Genomic DNA, 21543 nt, shown 5'->3' with positions numbered 1-21543 from the left:
GAAAGATTGATGAAACTGGAAGCAGCAGATTTGTTTGAAGGCTTACATAAATACTTTAGGATTAAAACAACAGGGAAAACATGTTAAAAAGCTATGATATGTAATGGTCATGTATTCAGAGACAGTTTACTGAAAAATTGTGGTCACTTAATACAAGAATACGTCCCCCGACATCACCTATAATGTCACCACCAGTAGATGCCTGTTATGACAAACGTGAGAGGAAAAATAATGACTTTATAACATATCAATATATGATCAATAAACATGGGAAAATTAAATCTTGGCAAGCTATGAATGAAGAAGGAAAAAAGATACAGTGGTTAATATATCTACACATCTCATCAAGGCTTAAAGAAGATATTCATCAAGGAGATAATCTGACTGAATTTGAAAAGATAATTTTGAACAAAAAAGATCTTTTAGGACACATTTATAAACTTTTATTACAATATGACACAGAAACAGAACAAGTTAAGACATGCATGGAGATATGGTTGCAAAATTTTGGGAAGGAGATTTCATTTCGGCAATGGGAAGAGTTATAGATGAAAGACATAAAATTTACTGTGAGTCAAGCACTTAGAAATATAAAATGTTTTATTGCTGGTAAGGTAAAGTAAAGGTTCCCTTGCTCGAAAGGCAGTCGAATCCGACTCTAGGGTTGCGGTGCTCATCTCCGTTTCAAAGCCGAAGAGCCAGCGCTGTCCGAAGACGTTCCCGTGGTCATGTGGCTGGCATGACTAAACACCAAGGTGCACGGAACGCTGTTACCTTCCCACCAAAGTGGTACGTATTTATCTACTTGCAATTTCTCGCTTTCGAACTTCTAGGGTGGCAGGAGCAGGAACTAGAGACAGGAGCTCACTCCGTCATGCGGCAGCTCGGTCTCGAACTGCTGAACTACCAACCTTCCACAGCCTGCAGTTCAGCATCTTAACCACTTGAGCCAACGCAGTTCCTCTTTTTAATTTTTTTATTTTTTATTGCTGGTACATTACCCCAAAAGATATCAAGAAGATAGATAAAAACTATAAAGAACTCTGTTGGAAATGTAAAGAGATAGATGGTACTTTTTACCATTTGTGGTGGTCCTTGAAAACCCCCCAAAAGCAACCTAGTAAATATTGAGAGAAATACATAATGAAATTTAAAAAATGAATATAAAATTTGCTATGTTACCAGAGACAATGTTACTAGGAATTCTACCGATGAACACAGAAAGAACTATACATGAATTGCTTAGATATATGTTAACTGCAGCAAGAGTAGTAATTGCGGCAAAGTGGAAAATCAAAGATTGTCCAACTCTCGAGAACTGGATAAATAAAATGCAAGAATATGCTGTTATAGCAAAACTGACAAACTTCATTAATCAGAGGCTGAAAGATGAACTTGAAAATAACTGGCAAGTTTTCTATGATTACTATAACCAATCTTTGTAGTAATGCACTTGAATGGTTTAAGTTATAGTTTCAGTATGAAGTATTAAAGATGTTTTCTTTTGTATGATTCTTATCACAACAAACGTCTGTTAAAATTATACACAATTTTTATGAGGTTATTCATGGTTTATCATATAACTGATAAGATTGATAAGATAGGATAAAAATATTAATATATGAAAATGGTAGAATGTTGAGTAGGTTGATATAGTGGTTTTTAAAGTTATTATGTTATATAATTTCCCTAAAAATTCAAGTATTTGAATCAAGGATTGTCCTTTATATTTGCAAAAAATGCCCTTTATACTATGTTTTGGTAAATTTACCTTTTATTTTTTCCCCTTACCTCTTTTCTTTATTCTGTATTTCCTCAAAAAGTTCAAAATAATTTGTTTATTTTCATTATTTATCCTGGGAAAGGCATAATTTGGATTTTTGGCCAGAGTTCCTTTAAAATGTGTGGACTAGCCCAGCATATACCATCATTTTATTTTCTTGCACTTATTACTGATGTTGACAATATGTGTTTTAATAATCAGAATAAATGGGTGCAACTGGATTTTGAGAGTGCTCATTTGCTTAGAACTATAAACATGGTTCGACGTTGACCTTCAAGATTCTGTGGTAAAATAATATCCCGATAGTATATAACATGTATAAAGTAAACATAATAATTTGGTGATCATGTACACCAAAACTATAGTATTGGAATGTTTGCTTATTTAACATCTTGGTATAATACTGCAAGTACTGAAAGATGACAATGTAGTTGATTTCTTCTTAATCTTATTTTATTTTAGCTTGTTCGATTGGACAACTTTTTTGCATACTGGAATGTGAAGTCTGAAATGTTTTATCATGGTGGTTATAATGAATCTTTGGTGAGTAAAATGGCATACACCCAAAAATTTTTAAAGATTCACTTGTGAAATAGGTGCTCTTTTAACTAGTATATGCAGCTTGTTTCTAAAATTGGCTTCTGTATTACAGTGTTTAATGTAATTTTTAAAAAGCTGTCCAGAGAGATCCAGAAAACTATAGAATGTCTGTTCTAAGTAATTAAGTAGAAATTATTATCAAAGATAGAATTATTAACTACTCGAAGAAACAAATCGTGCTGAGGAAAACAGCATGGTTTCTGCAAAGAGAAGTCCTGCCACACCAGCTGTTTGGTGTTCTTTGAGTGTTTATGAGCATATGGATAAGAGTGATCTGATAGACATTGTATACTTGGATTTCCCAAAGACAAAGTCCCTCATCAAAGACTCTGGAGTAAACAGAGCACTTTTATGACTTGATTAAAAATGATTAAATGGGTTAAATATCAGGATTAAAAATGGGTTAAATGATAGGAAGTAGAGAGTAGGAATAAGTTAACAGTGCTCATAATGAAGGAGGTAAGCAGTGAGGTTCCATGAGGATTGGTGTTTGGATTTAATTTATTTAATTTATTCTTAAACTGGAATTGTGGGTAAGCAGCAATGCTCCCTCTAAGCTGTGGAGTCTTGTGAGCAAAAATTCTGCTTTGTGAGCTACTTGTGTTAAAGTTGTGAGCAAGCGATTTGGCTGCCACATAAATTAGTTTGCTCTGGAGCCATCCTTCCTGAACTAAGACAAAAATGTGTGAACCAGAAGCCAAAAAACTGTGATCTAGCTCACACTAACTCAGCTTAGAGGGAACACTGGTAAGCAGTATTTTAGCCAAGTTTGCAGATGATACCAAATTATTCAGAATAGTGAAAATCAAAATGGATATAAAATAGTTTCAAGAGAATATCACTGGATTGAGTGAGTGGACAACAATGTTCCAGATGAAGACTCATGTAGGCAAATGCAAGGTAATGCACATTGCCCCACTAGGATCTCGAACTGCCGAACTACCGGCCTTCCAGTCTGCAACTCAGCGTCTTAACTTCTAAGCCACCTGTTAGACTGTAAGAGACTGTAAATGAAAATTCAGATCGTTATACTGCTGAAAATATTGAGCCATACAGCTTTTGTTGGATAAAAGAAACAACAGGAATTCCATGCTCAGGCTGTATTTGTTTTCTTTTGACAATGGACTTCCTCTGTGTAAATTGATGTAGACAAGAATTCAAGAAGGAAAAGAGGATTTGATTAGGCAATCTGGCATTGTCCAACGAATCTGAGCAAAAAAGTATAGCTTTGTCAAAAGTAAGACTTTTGCAATAGATTGTGGAACCACATTATTTTATGCCTATGTTAGTGTGATCTCATTTCCCTAACTTGGCGCACCTGTCCTATCTAAGGTTACTCATATGCCTGGGTGGGTGTAACATCTGAGTATGGCTTGTTAGCTGGCAGAAGGAGCTTGTAGGGTTAGAAGCTCCCAACTCATATATAATGAAAACAGGTATACAGAACTGAGCTTGCAAACTTAGGCTCAAAAGAGAGTTTTAGGCTTCTCTGAGTAGGACCTGAAAGGTACAAATTACAATGATTGGAGCCATTTTATTATGTTATCCTCTTGGAGCCATTTTCATCCCCTCTTGTTCTCATGGAGGAGATTTAATGGGGCCAGCCAGCCAGCCAATGAGTGAGCTGAAAGTTGCAGGGGACTCATTGAGCTCCAAGTTTCCCTTGATGGGTTTTTGGAAGAGATTAGAGCTGAGGGTTTCAGTGGGGGAAAAATCTTAGAGCATAATGACAATCCAGAATGCTTTCTGCTCTGTCTCCCCAACCACCATCATGCAGTTGATCAGAGAAGGCTTGGAGCTGAAAGCAGACAGGACTGGCTTTCTGTTCTAAGCCTTCTTTTCTTCCTGTCATCCAGGTAGTGGGGGACCACTGCCACTGCCTTCTCCCCTTCCCAAATGCCACCAGTTTCTTTGGCACCTGCCTGTCTTCCTTCTCTTATTGGTGGCCACCTTTGCTGCCATCTTTTTCTTCCTCTGCTGGTGACTGCCACTACTGGTCCCTTCTCCCCCATGCCTCTGGGACTAAATCTTGGAGATTGCTGGGCAATGTCCAACATGAGGGTGGTTGGGCTCTTGCAATGTTGTATTGTAAGATTTTTTTCTCTTTAACTTGGGGGTTAAATCCCCCTTACTATTCTTTTTCTTCTAAGTTTTCAGATATTTCTGCAAACCTGAGAGTTCCCCCATATTTATAGAAAAAATCTCACCTAGTTCTACTCAGCCCTATTGTGCAGATTTTTTAAAATCTACACTCTGGAGCCATGTTCAGAATTATACGTGAGATTCTCAATGGACTGAGATGTGTAGTTCTGAACTATTCATATTTATACACAGGCAGAAAGCCACTATAAAAAATTGACTGTCAAAGCATGTGTCTATTTCTTCTTGTGCAGATGACTATGTCGTCTCCTAAGAGTAGCTTGGGAAGTTGCAGGGAACCTCCTTGTCAAGAAATCCACATTACTTAGAACTATGTGTACAAACTTTCATCTTTGAAAAGATGCTCAGAGCTGTTTATTTTTTAAGCCACTTTTGCTGGATCATTCATTGGCCCCATTTTCTTACTTTTATTATGTTATCCTTTTCAGTTATGCCAACCTAGGTATGTAACAAATAAAGTAAACAATGGTGTTAACAATAGTAATCCTGGTCCGCATCATACAGGGCATATGCATATAAATTTAGACACCCATGGGCCCAAACAGGATAGTTACTATCAGAGAGAGAATCTGGGAATTGACTGCATAGGCTGGATCTATACTTGAGTTTTTTGTACATTTACTTTATTGTTATACTTGTGAGTTGGTCTCCGTCAGCCTTTTCTGTAGCTCATTCTGTATTAATATATCATTATAAAACTATTAATGGTGAAAGATGACCAGTTTAAAAACATTGCTTCATTTTACCATCTCTTTCTTTCTCTAATGTATAAGTTCTGTAAGTTAATATGTAGTTTTAAAGCTTTATTTTCTAAGAAAACAAAACCTTTTTCCCCCTAAAAGGATAACTTAAAGCATGGAGTTGCGGGCACTAATGTGATTCCAGAAGGCTATGATTTTGGTAAGCTATAGATTACTTTTTCTCAAATGCAGACTCTTGAAACATGACAAAAAACAACAACCCTTTCTCCTTGCCATAACTAAGGCCTAGATCTTGCAGACAGCAGATGAGGTGGTAAACCTGTATCTAGATTGTATTTCTTCATACTACACATGGGAACTCAGATGGTGCAGTATTTCCCTCATGAAGAAAGACTCCTACAGACAGAAAACTAGTTTGTCAAGGCGAAGGCTAGACTGGAACCTTTCTCCTTGGCAGTTAGTATGGTGTAGGATTAGTATCTGGGAGACCCAAGTTTGAATCCCCACTCTATTGGGTGACTTCGGGCTTGTATATCCTCTCAGCCTAATGTTCCTCACAGGGTTTTTGTGAGGATAAAATGTAGGAGAGGAGACAAATATGCATTAGGTAGCTTTTAGCAACTGGTGTAAATGGTGCTGTAAAAATCTTTTCCTCTATCTGAAACCATGTGGTTTCTTATGTAAAATTTGTGCCATTTTTCTATTTCTACTTGTGGTTTTCTAAAAATTTACCAATGTACCGTACAGTATGTCAATGCATTGTTGTAGAGCTTTTATTGGACGTGGAAAGGAAAGGTATGTCATAACAAAAGCAAAAAGCAAGCTGCTGTAAACTTTTAGCTCATTAAATAATTTTAGACTACAATATGTGTGCTGAACGGTGTGCTGAAATAAACATGTGCAATTAGAAACATTGAGTTGAACTACACATCATGGCTGATCTCCATAACTGGAACCTAATGTATATTTTGGCCCTAAATAAGCAGTGGGAGTGTGGGGTTATATGGATTTAGGCTGTGGTACTGAGAACAGAGGTGGGTTCCTTCCCTCAATGTCCTGGTCACCAAGTGGGAGGCAGGTCCCAGTTGCACAGGGTCTGACAGCAGGGGTTCCCAGGTAACAGTCCAAAAGTCCAAGGGTCCATTAACACAGTCAAAGGCAAAATCAGAAGACAGCTCAAGGTCTCTGTCTGGGGTCAGGTTACATATTCCAGAAGCAGAATCAAAAGCAGTCGGAGGGTCAGGTAACATGAACAGATACAAAACAGCTCAGGCAACTTATGGATTAAACAGCAAGACTGCAGACAAGTTGACCCCACACTGGCTGCAATCTCTCTGCAGGCTTATATAGAGAATTCCTACAGGTGTTGCTGTTTCCCACGTTAGGCTCTTCCCTACAAGCTGACTCAGTGCCTCTACTCATGAGAAATACTGGTGCTGCCCAGATCCTATGATGACTTGTCAGTTTCTTCCAGCATTTTCTTAGCAGAGGGGAGCCTGCAGGCTGCCAGGCGCACACTCCTGCACCTAGTCCATGTCTCAGCCCTAGCCCTTTGTCCCTTCTGCTCCTGTGGTGTTTTAGGAGACCATGGTGGGTCTGGTCAAGAGCTAATACAGAAACTATATAGATTCCTGTTAAAGGATTACGAACAGGATGAAGAAATTAAATCTGTAATGATCACCTGGATGAAAGACATAGGGAAGGAATTAGAAGAAGAAAAATGGACTGGTATATGGAAGTTAGTTAAATATATGAGAGCGGTAGCATACAAAGAGAATGTTTATAAAATGTTTCATAGATGGCACTGGGCTCCAGATAAGTTAGCGAAATGCTATGAGGGATATCCAAATTGGTGCTGGAAATGTAAAGAGTGTAAGGGGACTTTCTATCATATGTGGTGGGAATGTGATAAAATTCAAAGCTTCTGGAGGATAGTTAGAAAGGTTATTCAAGAAAGCCTGGGGAAAAATCTAGCGTTAAAACCCGAAATTTATCTGCTAAATATGATACCGACAGAATATAATAAACAAGATGCATATGTATTAAGCTACATTATAACAGCAGCTAGACTGCTAATAGCTCAAAAATGGAAAGCTGAAGTTATACCTACAAGGGATGAATTAATACATAAATTATTGGAACTAGCTAGAATGGATAACTTAAGTCTAATGATACAAAATAAAAATGAAAAGGTACATGAAAAGAGATGGGAAAAAGTATATATGTGGATAGAAAACTTGACAGAAAATTAATAACCCCAACTTGTAAAGAAAAAACAAGAGATGAATGACTCTGAATTATATGTAACCGGAACAGATGAAATGTTTGTGTATATAAATGTTAAAAATAAAAAAAAATTTGAACTGCAAAAAAGAGCAGATCCATGCTGGGGCCTCTAGGCCTGAGGGCCCTGTTGGCTCAGGGTCCCTTTGGGAAGACCCTGAGACCCTGGTCTCATGGAAAGAATCTGCCAAGGCAGGGTTTGGGGATACGTTGTCCTCTTCCTGTGATGAGGACTAATCCTCCCTTGCTAAGACACGGTGATCCATAACACTCACCACACTGTATCTCCCATTGAAAGCACTCCTCTAACTACTGTATCCCAATACATATACCTCAATCCTCTGCGTGGCTTATGGCTATTGAAAAGAAAATCACTTCTATTGGTTTTAACCTGAGTGACCTTGTCATCCGGTCAGAGCTTGAGGTCTTTACTCTGCTTAAACAGAGGCTTATTGATATAGTTGCAAGAGCTCAGAGCCCTTGCCTCCGGAAGGTGCTCCTCAGTAAGGTGGGCCTATCCCCTTTCTGGTGCTCTACCATATTACTTTTTCTGCCTGACTTCACCGCAAATGTGTAGAGCTTATCTGTTGGCCCGTCTTAATGTTCTCCCCTCTGCTATTCTTGAGGGGAGATATAAGCAAATTCCTTATTCAGTCAGGTTCTGTGGATGTAATAGAAGAGAAATAGAAACTGTTGAGCACGTACTCTTACACTGTAAATTGTTAAATGACATTTGAGTGGAATTTATAGAAGCCCCTCTTAGGTTGGTAGCAGGCCAATCGGATAGAATCAAGGTACAATTTCTCCTTGCTTCAAGAGATCTGGAGATCATTGAACTGGCCGCTAAGTTTCTCCATGGTTTTATAAAACGGAAGAGTGACCCTGATCATATTAATGATTCTTAATTTATAAGTCTAAAAACTAAAAGTTTAGAATGCCAATTTATTTTATGATTCAGGCATCTTTTGTATGGTCAAATCTAGCTTGTGACAACTTGAGTTATGCCTAACATAGCCACGACTATCTATTTTATAATTTCTTTTGGATTTTATTATTGGTAAATGCTTCTAATATTGTATGCCAATAAAAGGTAATTGAATATACCTGTCTTTTTCTTTCTAGCAGGGCCTTAATCAGCCCAGAAATGGGATAAAAAAATGAACTAGGGGAGAGGGACGAGAAAGAGTTTTTCTTTCCTCCCTCAGTATTACATCTTCAGTCCATTTCATGAGGCTACCCACATCTGCTTTTTAGAATCCATTGAGAACACTAGGAGTTCCAGTCATAGAAATCCAGTATCACTTGAGGGTTGATGCTTTATCTTGACTAGCAAATGAGTAAACAGCAAGTACACATTTAAAACAGATTTTTTAAAAACTGTGGATAGCTGTGTGTTTGATTTAATGCTGAGTTTCTGGCTTACAGCCTGATGTTGCACAGATGATTACAGTTTAAACAGCTTGACAGTTTAACAGAATGACAGTTCCCCTAATGCGGGAGAATATTCTTTGTTCGATAGCATCAAAGTGGTATCCTTAGGAAGAGGGACCTTCCCTGTTTTCTACTGGTACTCCTTTCTACAAAATAGAAATAGGGGTTTCCCTATAAAAGACAGATAAAAGAACATGAGGATTTGCTAGTTATCTTTTTCACATATTTCTCATTCTGATCCAAGTTACTGAGTACAGTTGTGCTGTATGTGGCCTAGATGAGGTTATCCCTTTTTATCATTGCAACAAACTACAAACAGCAGAGTAGTTGGTTTGAAGTGATATTCCCAAGGTGATATCACTGAGCTTCCTTGCTGAGTGAGATTGAAGACATGCCTCCCTAGTGCATATCCACACCCATGTACTGTATGACTCTGCTTCTGTTTAGTAACAGCTAGCAGGCTCCAGCTAGGATGATTGTGGCTTAGATGTTTTGCCCTTTTATAAGAGTGCATCAGATGCAGCCTCCCAGCTTCAGTCCTGAAGGGACCATGGCAGAACCATGTTACCCTTCAGAGTGCTGTTAAAGTAGTCCACACACAGCACAACTCTGTCTATGACTGGACAGACAGTAACTAAGACTAAGCCTGCAGTCTGCTGAGTGGTGGGGAATCCTTCCTTCTCCTACGAAAGATGAGATTGCAAACATTGTCTGTGGAATTGAAGTCACAATGGGGAGGCAGGGTGCTGCAGACTCCGCTAGTTGAGGTGTTCTATTCTGTTATTTTCCCACAAAATATTGAGAAAAACAATTGACGTTTTTTGGATAATGTAGTCTAAAATTCTCTTTTCTAGTATTCCGTCCAATTTCAGCTAAAACCAAGCTCCGTATGAATCCACGATCCGATGTTGACTTTTCTGCACCAAAACTAGATCTAGATGTAAATCTTCAGGATATAATCATAGAACTTAATAAACCACAGGTAACTTTCTATAGGTATAAATGTTACAGATATTCAGAAACTGTTTATTTTATAAGCTTTTCTGAAGGTTGACTGGCTACCACTTTTCCTGCTGTTGGGCCACAGGTTTCAGTCATCAATGGAATAGTTTTCTGGAGGAAATTTGTCTGCCAGACACATAAGTCCCTGCTTTTCAGCCTCAAAATTTATTAGCAAGGACCTCAGTTTTCTTTTTCTTTCCTGTTTATCATTATTTTTGATTTAATTAGGAAATCTGTATTATGTCTCTCCAGAGACTTGCTTTCCTAACAATTTGTTGTTAGAAGCTGATACAAAGAAAGAGAAAAACACGTCCTGCCTAGGGAAATTACTGGGATTTTCTTCACACTCTCCATTTTTTAAAATGGGGAGTGAGTCTTCCTGAGAGCACTAGATTATTATTTATTTACGAAGAAGAAGAAGAAGAAGAGATTGGATTTATACCCCACCCTTCACAACCCAAAGGTGTCTCAGAGCGGCTTACAAACTCCTTTCCCTTCCCCTCCCCACAATAGACACCCTGTGAGGTAGGTGGGGCTGAGAGAGCTCTTGACAGAAACTGCTCTTTTTCAAGAACAGCTCTTATCAGAACTATGGCTTGCCCAAGGTCATCCAGCCAGGTGCAAGTGGAGGAGTGGGGAATCAAACCTGGTTCTCCCAGATTAGAGTCCGCGCACTTAACCACTACACCACTACAGTTATTCCCATTTTCGCATGATATCTCAGGACCTAAGGTGGATAACAATAGAAATAAGACACCTTATATAAGATATCATAATTTTTCCCCATTCAAACATTAAAAACAATAAATACATTGAAATGACATTGAAATAACCAGTCTAAAAACCAGTTTTCAGCCAGGAGGTACAGAGGGAGAGCGTGACTGTTAATTTTCCTGGTCCTTTCAGCAGCCTTTGATACCATTGATCACAGTATCCTTCTGAACTGCCTTTTGGGATTGGGACTCAGAGGTACTGTTTTGCTATAGCTTTGGCCCTACCTTGAAGGTAGGTTTCAATGTGTGGTGCTGGGGGACTGCTGCTCCACCCCTTGGTGTCAAGCCCACAGGGTCCCAAAAGATTCTGTGCTGTTCCCCATGCTTTTCAACATCTTACATAAAACTGCTGGGAGAGGTCATGTGGTGATTAGGGATGAGTTGCCACCAATATATGTATGACACTTGGCTCTTATCTTGCACTTCCAAAATACAACAAACTGGAGATACACAGTAAGGAATAGCAATAAGAACAAAACTGTGTACAAAATGATTCACCAAAAGTCTTCAAAAAGGTAGCATTTATACAACAAGAATATATTATAGTCTCAAAACATCTAATCCAAAATAACAGTACAAATGTCCATACAGAATAAGGCTGAATGAATAAACAGCTGTAACATCAATCTTCAGTGTTTACCCAGGCACTGAGTATACACTCCTACTGTGGATCTTCAGTGAGTAAGAAAGAAATTGGACTTCCAGTTTTTGCTTATACTGAGAAATGAATGTAGCTTGTCCTGTCCAGTTGTGAGCTTGACATTAGTTTCTCAGGACTTGAAGAATCAAGCTTTCCTGGAAATACCCTGGCATTCTCCTTTTTACTTGAAGTATTGGATGTCAGTTACTGGCATAATAAAATGAAAGTTCTACAATATTTAATCTGCTCAGAGTAGTATTAGAATGATTTTGGTATCTGTTGCACTAATTTCTTTGTATGTGATTAGTAAGAGTTCTTCTGTTGTGTTTTTTTTGGTAGTATTTCAGTATTATGGAGCTCCTTGAGTCAATTGATATGATGACTAGAAATTTGCCGTATAGGAAGTATAGACCTAATGTTCCTGTACACAACAATGCCAAGCAATGGTAATGTATTGAATTGTCTTTAAAAATCTTACTACTTAAAATGATATGGGAGAATGTTTTTATCTAAATTCTTGTGGAACTATTTCCAGTGCAATTCTAGGAGGACTTCCCTGGGTGCAAGTGCTGTTGAATAGAATGGGACAATTCTTAGTAGATCTGTTTAGGATGAATTCTGTTATCAGATATTTTCCAGCACATTGATTACAAATTAAAGCTTGGTACTTCTATATTGATTTAAGAATCTTATACATAGAGGATGTATTTTTAAAGACATTGATACTGTTTGTATACAATGCTTTTCAAAAACATTTATTTTGGAAAGCCCTGCAAATGGTACTTGCATGGTAGTTTGTTGTAACAGAAATTTATAGTGGTAAGCAGTAATATTGAGGAGTGGTGGGTAAGCAATACCTGAGCCTGCTTTGCAGGGAGGGCGGGGTATAAATTTGTCTATAAATAAATAAATAGTCATGGAATTGTTGTTTACATTAAAATAGCCAAAATATTTTATTTTGTTTTGTTTTTTCTGTTAGGTGGAAGTATGTTATATATGGCATTCTAGAAGTAAATGTTCAACCCAAGCTGCATATGTGGTCTTGGGATCATATTCGTCACCATAGAAACAACATGAAGAACTATAGAGATCTGTATAAAATAAAAATAACAACAAAGAAACCTGATGGGGAGCTTTTGAAGAAGTTGGAGGTTCGTTTATAGTTATTTTGAACTTGTACCACAGACAGTTAAAATAATGGCTACAAAATATATGTTGTCGAAGGCTTTCATGGCCGGAGTTCATTAGTTGTTGTAGATTTTATGGGCTGTATTGGTGTGATCTTGGCATTGGTAGGACCTGATGTTACTCCAGCAGCTGTGACTGGCATCCTCAGAGGTATAACACAGAAACATCCATATGCAAAAGAACCTCCTCAGGAAAGCTCCTCCATTAGCATGTCACAGCCTGGGGAACTCCTACAAGATCATGACTCAGCCCTACCTCACCTTCCTGAGTAGATATAAATTACCTGCCTACCATTTTTCTTCTCACCTTGACACAGAGAGTACTCCCATCTTTCTGTGTTATACCTCTGAGGTTGCTAGTCACAGCTGCTGGCAAAACGTCAGGTCGTACAATGCCAAGACCACGGCCATACAGCCCAGAAGATCTACAACAACTAAGAAACTGGTGAGTTAGGGTGGCTTTTCAGGAGATGCAGGAAGTCAAAATCTGTTAGCTGTATGTTGGAGAAGGATAAACCAAATACATTTTATTCCATGTGCTCTTTCTAATTAACAGAGAAATAAGAGAGGGTGCTCTGTGAATAAAGGATGAGTGAACAGAGCACAGTGGACCTGCTTTTTCACCCAGCTGAAAGCTTAAACACTCTAGGCTATCAGAGTTTGGGTCGGTATATCACTTTGGGTATCACTTTCAGAGTGAAAATAACAATTTCATTTGAGAAAGGCTTTCACTCTTCATTGACCCCTTCCTATTTGAGGAGGGGAAATAATGGTGCTCCTTGCATTCTTTTTCAGTTCTACATCTACGCACTTCTTCATCTCACAGAGCTCAATCTTTTAATTAGATTTACTTCTTCTTACAGAACCCTGCCTATAATGTGACCTGCTCTCTACTTTTCACTGCAGTAAATAAAAAATAACACCGTTGCTGATGACACCCAGCTAAATCCTCACTAAAATGATCAACTAGCTCTCAGTGCCTTAGGTGTCTGGCTCTGCTCTCAGCCAGTCTTCCTCCTTATCCTATGGTATCACCCATGTTTCCACTGGGGAAGGGAGAGCTCTACTTTATTTGGGTTCCTACAAATATATTTGATCTCTTGCTGTACTTTTTCCTTCACACTGTTGTTGGATGACCTCATCAAATTCCACAGCTTTCAGTAACACCGTTGCTGATGACACCCAGCTAAAACTTTCTATTACATGCACCAATTCAGTCCCATACCTCCAAATGGATTTCTGATATTTGTACATATTTGATCGCTGTCACAAACTAAAGATATCTATGTCTGAACTTCTCCGAATTGTCTGAAATACTATTCTACCAAAGAGATTACATTTCTGTCAGGGCATTAAAAGTCAGAGTGTATCACAAAATGGCTTGGAGACTATCACTGAGTAAATGCCACCTTTCTTTCAGCCTCCCAGATATTTTCTACCTCAACAGAATTTGGTAGGCAACTTTTTCTATCGGCAGACACCAAACAGTAGCAAAAATACTGTAGTTAGTGACAGATGAGATTAATTCAGATCATATTAGGTTCATTTTAGAAGGCCAAGCCCTCACCCTCAAGTCAGTGACTATCAAATTTTACTTGAGGGAACAGGCAAGCATAGTCTCATGCACATTCTCCCCTTGTAGCCTGTTAGACATGAAACTACCTCTCAGGTCCCTGCCACACGGCAGGAAAAACGACGGCAGAAGTGCAGCTAATCTGAGTCGCACCAAACTAGAGACGCCGCGGCGGGATCCCACGGATCCCCTGTGGCTCACACATGCGCAGTTCAGCCAGAAGCCGGGGATGCGCCGGCGAAAGGACGCGCCGGCGATCCCACGGCCGCACTTGCTGCGGCCTTTCCGGATGAACCACCCAGGTAGGTGGTTCTTTTTTGGTGCGGGGTTTTGGGCAGGAGGGACGGATCCGTGATGGGCAGGCAACGCTTCCCAGATGTTGCTGTGGGATCGCGCCCATTTGCCGCGCATCTGATCCATCCCTCTCCTGGCCCAAATCCTCGCGTGTGACCGGGGCCTCAGAATACCTTTGTGATTCCATTTATCTTTTCCTTGCATTTATCTTTTCCTTTAATTGAATTCTGTGACATGTAGTATGTTACTTCCTCTTATTTATAGGGAATGGAGAGGACCCTGGATATATTCAACATTACCCTTGCAAGGCAACAGGCAGAAGTTCAGGTAAATGTTTTAATACACAGCAGCTGTTGTTCTGAATTTGCTTTTTTTAAACTCATGAGTAGTTTGAGCTCTTTGGTGTTAAAACTTTTATTTTGCCTTAGCTTAGGTATAAAGACAAACAAAATCCTTATCCAAAATAACAACAAAAATCAAGCTTCAGTGCAATAATTTCAAATACAGTGTATAAAATGTATCAATCTTGGCATCTCCTTTCAGGTATCTAATTGTATAGTCTATAACCTTGCCAAGTTTATAATTATTTAATTTTACTCATCTTTTTAAAAAAAGTTTGGCATTAAATAGTGTTGCTAAGGTAGCAGTATCATTTCACTGCTAGCCATTCTTCTACTTTTCAGCAGATTTAAATTCCTTAGATGGGAGTTTGCTATCTGGTCCCTTCAGAAGTCTAGCATTCTGCTGGACTTTTCAAGCCTTACCCAATTTCACTTTGCATCTCCTGTTCCTGTTACACTTCTACATACCTGCTCTATTAAGACATTTAATGTTCGATAGTGAAGAGTAATAATACTAATTTTGTTCTGTTATTTTTCTTTATAGGCAGCTAAGGCTGGATTAAGAATATTCAGGCCAGGAGTGAAACAAGATGATGAAGAGTCTAAAGGCTGGTTTAGTTGGATGTGGGGATGGGCTGGAGGCGGAGGTGGCCAAGAAAAAGTACAAGAACCAAAAGGTGCAAATATGCCTTTTGGCATGGCATTACTTCAGGACTATAGTTTTTGTAGAAAAAAACTTGTATGTTATAACAAACAGGGCATTTTAATTCATTTTCTCTTATTTGTGACTGACCAGATTCAAGGAATTCTTCTGTTCCTTATGCAACAGAAGGGAAACAACCATATATAAAATAGACAATTTTAATAGGTACAGAAAATCAGTAGTAAGTTTTGTCAATCTAAATTTTTGTAATATCAGTCATAGTTGAGCATACTTTATATTGTACTCTTTATGAAGCAGGGTTTTTTTTTCAGTACATTTGCTGTGTAGATGGAAAAAAACTTTATATGTGTATTTACAGAAATAAATATATGAGCAGCCAGAAAAATATTTCTCAAGAGGTTCACTGAGTGCAGGTTAGTGTTATCATACTAAAGTGAAGAAAAAGTCAGGGCCACACCAGCAGTAGCAGCAGAAAAGAAAAATCAAGGTGTTGAAAGAAAGCTTTTTATTGTTATTCTTTCTTGATCCCAACATGTTTTGTCTATAGCTTCCTTAGGAGATCTTTCATAACACAAGCTTCCAGTGCTCAAGGTATGATAGGAAGATTCCCTGAGGAAAGCTATAGTTGAAACACGTTGGGATCAAGAAAGAATAACAATAAAAAGGTTTTTTCAGCACCTTAATTTTTCTTTCTGCTACCATATTAAAGTGACATGATCAGAACTAGGAAGTTAGGAACATGAGAAACTGCTTTTTAACAAACTTTGGTTCACCTAGTTCACTATTATCTAACCTGAGTTGTAATAACTCTATAAAGTCTTAGATCTACCACCTGAGGTGCTTCAGGAGGGCATGCTAGGTATTCACTCTGGAACCTTGTATACGGAAAGCATGTACTTTTATAATGAGTACTTTCCCAAAGAAAGAAAGTTATCTGAAAAAGCTGATTTTTCTCTTTTTGATGACTGAATGAATTTCATAAACTAGCACAATGGCTTGCATACCTCTGACAACCAAAAATGTAGTCTGCACCACATGCACAACCATTTTTAATATAACATTAGGGCTGGGAAAACTTGAAGGTTCTAATTCAGCCTTCATGATAACATAGGAATTTTTAGGCATTAAGCCACAATAATTTTCCTTTAGAATAACCCACATTATTCTGATCACAGTATTGTGAGAACAGTTACAGAAAGCACACTAATTATATATGGATCAAGTGGGTGTATAGCATTTTACAGAGGAACTTAAGCAAGACAGGCAAGTTTATGTCTGAAAGAATTTACAATCAAATACGTTTTTGTAATACTGGAGCATGGAGGGGGGGATGGAATAAAAGTGGCAGCGAGGTAGCCTTTCCTCTAGGCAGCTCTGCGGTTTTATCTTATACAGAGTCTTTTAAAAGAGTTCTAACCGGCTTCAACTGGAGAAACATTTTTAAATAAATTAGATAGCTCAAGCAGGTACTCATGCCTCATGTTGATCATATAGTTTAGGTTTAAGAGAAGAGCTGAAATTCTTATAAATTCATAGATGCACCAAAAATGTGTAACTCATGAGTGACAGCTTTTGCTTGAACTTCTGTACTATGTAAGCAGTAAGACATCCTGTAATATAATGTATAATGAGAGCAAGTTTGGTGTAGTGGTTAAGTGCACGGACTCTAATCTGGGGGAACCGGGTTTGATTCCCACTCCTCCACTTGCACCTGCTGGATGACCTTGGACAAGCCATAGTTCTGGCACAGCTGTTCTTGAAAAAGAGCAGTTTCTGTCAGAGCTCTCTCAGTCCCACCTAACTCACAGGGTGTCTGTTGTGGGGAGGGGAAGGGAAAGGAGTTTGTAAGCCGCTCTGAGACTCCGAGTGAAGGGCGGGATATAAATCCAATCTCCTCCTCCTCCTCCTCCTCCTCCTCCTCCTCCTGGCGGTTCCAAAGGTGTGTGGGTCCCAGACCATTAAGGGCCTTAAATGTCAGAACCAAAACCTTAAGCCCACATAGAGCAATTTACAGTAGTCTATTCTGGAGGTGACCATTGCATGGATTATTGTGGCTAAGTCAGAGCAAGACAGGTAGGGAGCTAGTTTCCTGACCTGATGAAGCTGGGAAATCATCAGTCTGGCAACCTTTGTGACCTGGACCTCCATTGACAGGGATGCATCCACTGTTACACCCAGCCTCTTCACTGTTGGTGCTAGTGTTAAAGGCACACCATCAATGGCCTGGAGTCAGCATCCCAATTCTGTGTCCCTCCCACCCATACACAGAACCTCCGTTTTACCAGGATTCAACCTCAGCCAACTTTGCTTTAATCATCCCACTATGGCCTCCAAACCCTAGGCCAGATTTGCAGGAGCAATATCCGGTCGACCGCCCATCAACAGATATAGCTGGATGCCATCAGCATACTGGTAACAGCCCAACCTGAAACTCCATGCCAGTGGGGCGAGGGGGTGCATATAGATGTTAAATAACATTGGGGAGAAGATTTCCTCCTGGGGGACTCCACATACTAGTGGGTGCTAGGTAGACAATCTCTCTCCCAGCGCCACCTAGAAAGAGGAGATCTCAGAGTATGTGTAAAAAATTCTGAAAATCTAATATTCTGTGCATTTCAAGTAACTGCTCTTTCTCAGGCCAGCTTCTACACAATCCAGCCAGTTGGCTAGCAACGACTAAAACAGAAATGGCAACCTACACCTTATGCTTATTTTGTTCTCTGAGATACTCTTGGGTTTCCTGATTTCCCCCCCTAATACTTTCATAGCACTTTCTTCTGTAATTGCTTGCTAGCCATAATTGTTTGCTAGTCTGAAATCCTGTACAGATGAGACCTCAGGCTTGCAGCATTTTTCTTAAATATATGCAATGAGTCATGCTCATGCTAGATGTATATATCTAAAATACTGCTTCAGCCCACTTTTTTCTTGAAGTAGAAGCTAAGCATATTATGTGCATTTTTTATTTCCATATACTTGATATCCACTGTTGTACATGTGGTTGTAAACGCAAAGTTTCTGGAGTGACTTCTGAGTCAACTTGCTCTGTGGTGCCAACTTTTCAGTCTTTTTACAGTTGGTTGGATCCAGACTAAATTGGCAATAGCCTATGATTCTCTTTTCCTGCTGCAGATCCCCCTCATGATATTCTTCAGGGTCCCATACCCCCCAGAAATAGAATTTTATAGAGATCAGTGGGGTGCAGTGGGTAGGGGGAAGCAGGAAATTTCCATTTTTGTATCTGGATTTAGTCTGGATCCATCCCAGTGTCTATAAATTAAATTTTATGGAGCAACAAACTATCTTCAAATTGCCTTTAGAAAGTTATCTTTATCAGTAATTGGATATTTATAATTGTGTAGTTTGTGTAATGAGTAGCATTATGACAGCTGCAATTGATTGCATTAATATTGATCGGTTAATATGGTAGGTCTTGAACAGCTGATGACTCCGCAGGAGAAGGATAAACTCTATGCAGCAATTGGTTATAGTGAAACAGCTGCTGATCCTACACTACCCAAAATGGTGAGTGTGATTTGGTTTATAATATTGGTTTTGGTACTGTACTGTATTCAGTGTACTGATGCCATACAATGGGAGGTGGAGTAATCCTCAGTCATTCAGGCCTGAATAATCCATAAACCAGTTTGATATGAACATGAAAGTATGTCCACCTCCCTGTGAAAATAATCAGCCATATATACACACAGGTGTAAATCAGAAGTACTCCAAACATGCTTCATATAGTTCTAAACAGATTGGAGGTCATTTTCATCCCATGCTTCATGCGTCATTCAAAATATTGTTTGAAAATGTTAAAGATTTTTAGTGTGAGGAAACCTGGCAATGACTTCTTTTCTCACAGTACAATAGATGAAGGAGAGGAAGAAAATGGGAGCTGCAGCATTGTTTTGACAAAGCATGAGAATAAAGGAATTATGCTTCCAAATTTTATTGCAGTAGTATCAGAACAACAGAGTTGCACTTGATTGACAGACCACCAAAGAGTTATGGTTGTTGTAGATTTTCCGGGCTGTATGGCTGTGGTCTTGGCATTGTAGAACCTGGCATTCCGTCAGCAGCTGTGACTGGCATCCTCAGGGGTATAACACAGAAAGATGGAGTACTCTGTGTCAATGTTAACACAGTTAACACAATGTTAAATGTGAGAAGAAAAATGGTAGACAGGTAATTTATATCTACTCAGGAAGGTGGAGTAGGGACTAACTTTATAAGGGCTATTGAAGCTATCTATACAAAGCAGAAAGCGAAAATAATAGTAAATGATGACTTGACAGATAATATATGGATTGAAAAAGGGACACGACAAGGCTGTCCAATATCTCCACTGTTTATATTAATGTTGGAAGTGCTGACAAGAACTATTAGGGAAGATTCTTGTATTAAAGGGACGTCAAGAAGAGGAAATAAATATAAATTACAAGCCTTTACTGATGATTTGGTATATATCTTAGAAGATCCAATGGACTCGGTACAACTAATGAATCGGATTAATGAATATGGGGAAATGGTGGGAATGAAAATAAATTATCAGAAGAGCAAGGCAGCTGAAATCGAAGCAGACGAGCGTCGGAGCGACGAGAAACAAGCAGTGAAGGGCGGGGTGCAGAGGAGAAGAGGAAAAGAGTGACATCATAACTGAGGCGACGGGGAGAGAAAGGAGGGGCGAGGAGCATCAGAAAATAAGCCGGAACTGAATTATACAGCGGATAGGTTTAAGTGGCAGTGGCAGTGGGAGTATTTAAAGAGACATTATAAAGACATTTATAGGGACATTTAAAGAGATAGAAACTTTAAATATTTAAAGAGACATTAAATGGACATTTAAGAAGCTTAAACATCTAAAGAGACATCAAACGGACATTAAAGAGATAAACATCTAAAAGGTATTTAAAGAGACATTATAAGGGCATTTAAAGAGACAGAAGCTTTAAGCATTTAAAGAGACATTAAATGAACATTAAAGAGATAAATATCTAAAGGACCAGAAATAGTGGAAAGAGGGAAGAGGAAAGAAAGAGGCACATAGAGAAACATAGAGAACAAAAGAGAAACAAAAAGAGAACTTAGAAAACATACAAGAAGGGGCAACTAGAGATAAAATCAGAGACAAAAATTTATTAAATAGAACAGAAACCTCAAGTCTATACATACAAATTTATGGCTTCAGGAGGTAGTGCAAACAGGAAAGCATCAATTCCATCTCCTGGATTAGGGGGGGGAAGTACACAACTAAGATTAACTAATATGGCAACACCCCAAGCAACGATGAAGGAAATTAATAAAACTATAGAAGAAAGTGTAAATAGAGCAGTGGCCCAGGCGGTGGCACTTGCCATGAAAAATGCATTTGAAGACAACTTACCTACCCTAATAAAAAGAGAAATGGAACCGGTTAGTGCCAAAATATACAACTTAGCGACACAAATTAAAAATGAAACCGATGAATTGAAACAGCAAATACAGAATAATAGACAAGAAATACACGCAAACAGAAAAGAAATTATTAATCTTGCCACCAGACAGGGGAAAGTTAGAGAAAAAGTAAGAGAGATGGATCTAGATGCTCAGGATATTAAAAGCAAATGTGAGAGACTAGAGGACACAGTAATAAATTTAGAAATGGAGAAAGCATCTCTTATCATAAGGTGTCAGAACATAGTGGAAACAATAGACAAAGACTTAAAAGAAACCCTAGCCAACAACATCGCGGAACAACTTAAGGTAGCAACTAAAGAAGAAATAGAGGAAGGCATAGAAACGATATTCAGAAGGAACTCAGCGTATGCAAAAAAAACAAAGAAACCAAGAGAGGTACACATAAAATTCTATAGAAAAGATCTCAAAGAAAAAATAATGAAAGCAGCCAACGAGTCCCGAATGACAATACAAGGAGAAGAAATAACTTTCCTAAAAGATATTCCATGGCGTGTGAGAGAGAGAAGGGCGCCGTACAACACTTTGACCAACCTATTGAAAGAAAACAGAATTGTTTTCAGATGGTTAATACCTGAAGGGGTGCTTTTCACTTATAAAGGGCAAAGACATAGAATAGACTCAACATTTAAAGTAGGATATTTTCTGGAAAAA

The 21543-nt window shown here is 38.7% G+C and overlaps 1 protein-coding gene across 1 annotated transcript in view; it reads left to right on the top strand.

Moving 5' to 3' along the window:
- Nucleotides 1-21543, top strand: part of VPS13A (vacuolar protein sorting 13 homolog A (S. cerevisiae)) — a gene marked incomplete at its 5' end in the record, with an annotated part of 218593 nt that overhangs the window by 25334 nt on the left and 171716 nt on the right. The window contains 8 exons of the mRNA XM_015412948.1: nt 2246-2326; nt 5386-5443; nt 9813-9940; nt 11713-11819; nt 12353-12524; nt 14692-14754; nt 15313-15445; nt 18863-18957. Of these exons, the coding sequence (XP_015268434.1) occupies nt 2246-2326; nt 5386-5443; nt 9813-9940; nt 11713-11819; nt 12353-12524; nt 14692-14754; nt 15313-15445; nt 18863-18957 (837 nt within the window). The remainder of the gene's footprint in view (nt 1-2245; nt 2327-5385; nt 5444-9812; nt 9941-11712; nt 11820-12352; nt 12525-14691; nt 14755-15312; nt 15446-18862; nt 18958-21543) is intronic.

The sequence above is a fragment of the Gekko japonicus genome, unplaced genomic scaffold (genome assembly GCF_001447785.1).
Source record: "Gekko japonicus isolate JY-2015 unplaced genomic scaffold, Gekko_japonicus_V1.1 scaffold1971, whole genome shotgun sequence".
Lineage (NCBI taxonomy): Eukaryota > Metazoa > Chordata > Lepidosauria > Squamata > Gekkonidae > Gekko > Gekko japonicus.
The sequence above is the reverse complement of the archived record's forward strand: the minus strand, read 5'-3'. Positions and strand labels throughout refer to the sequence as shown.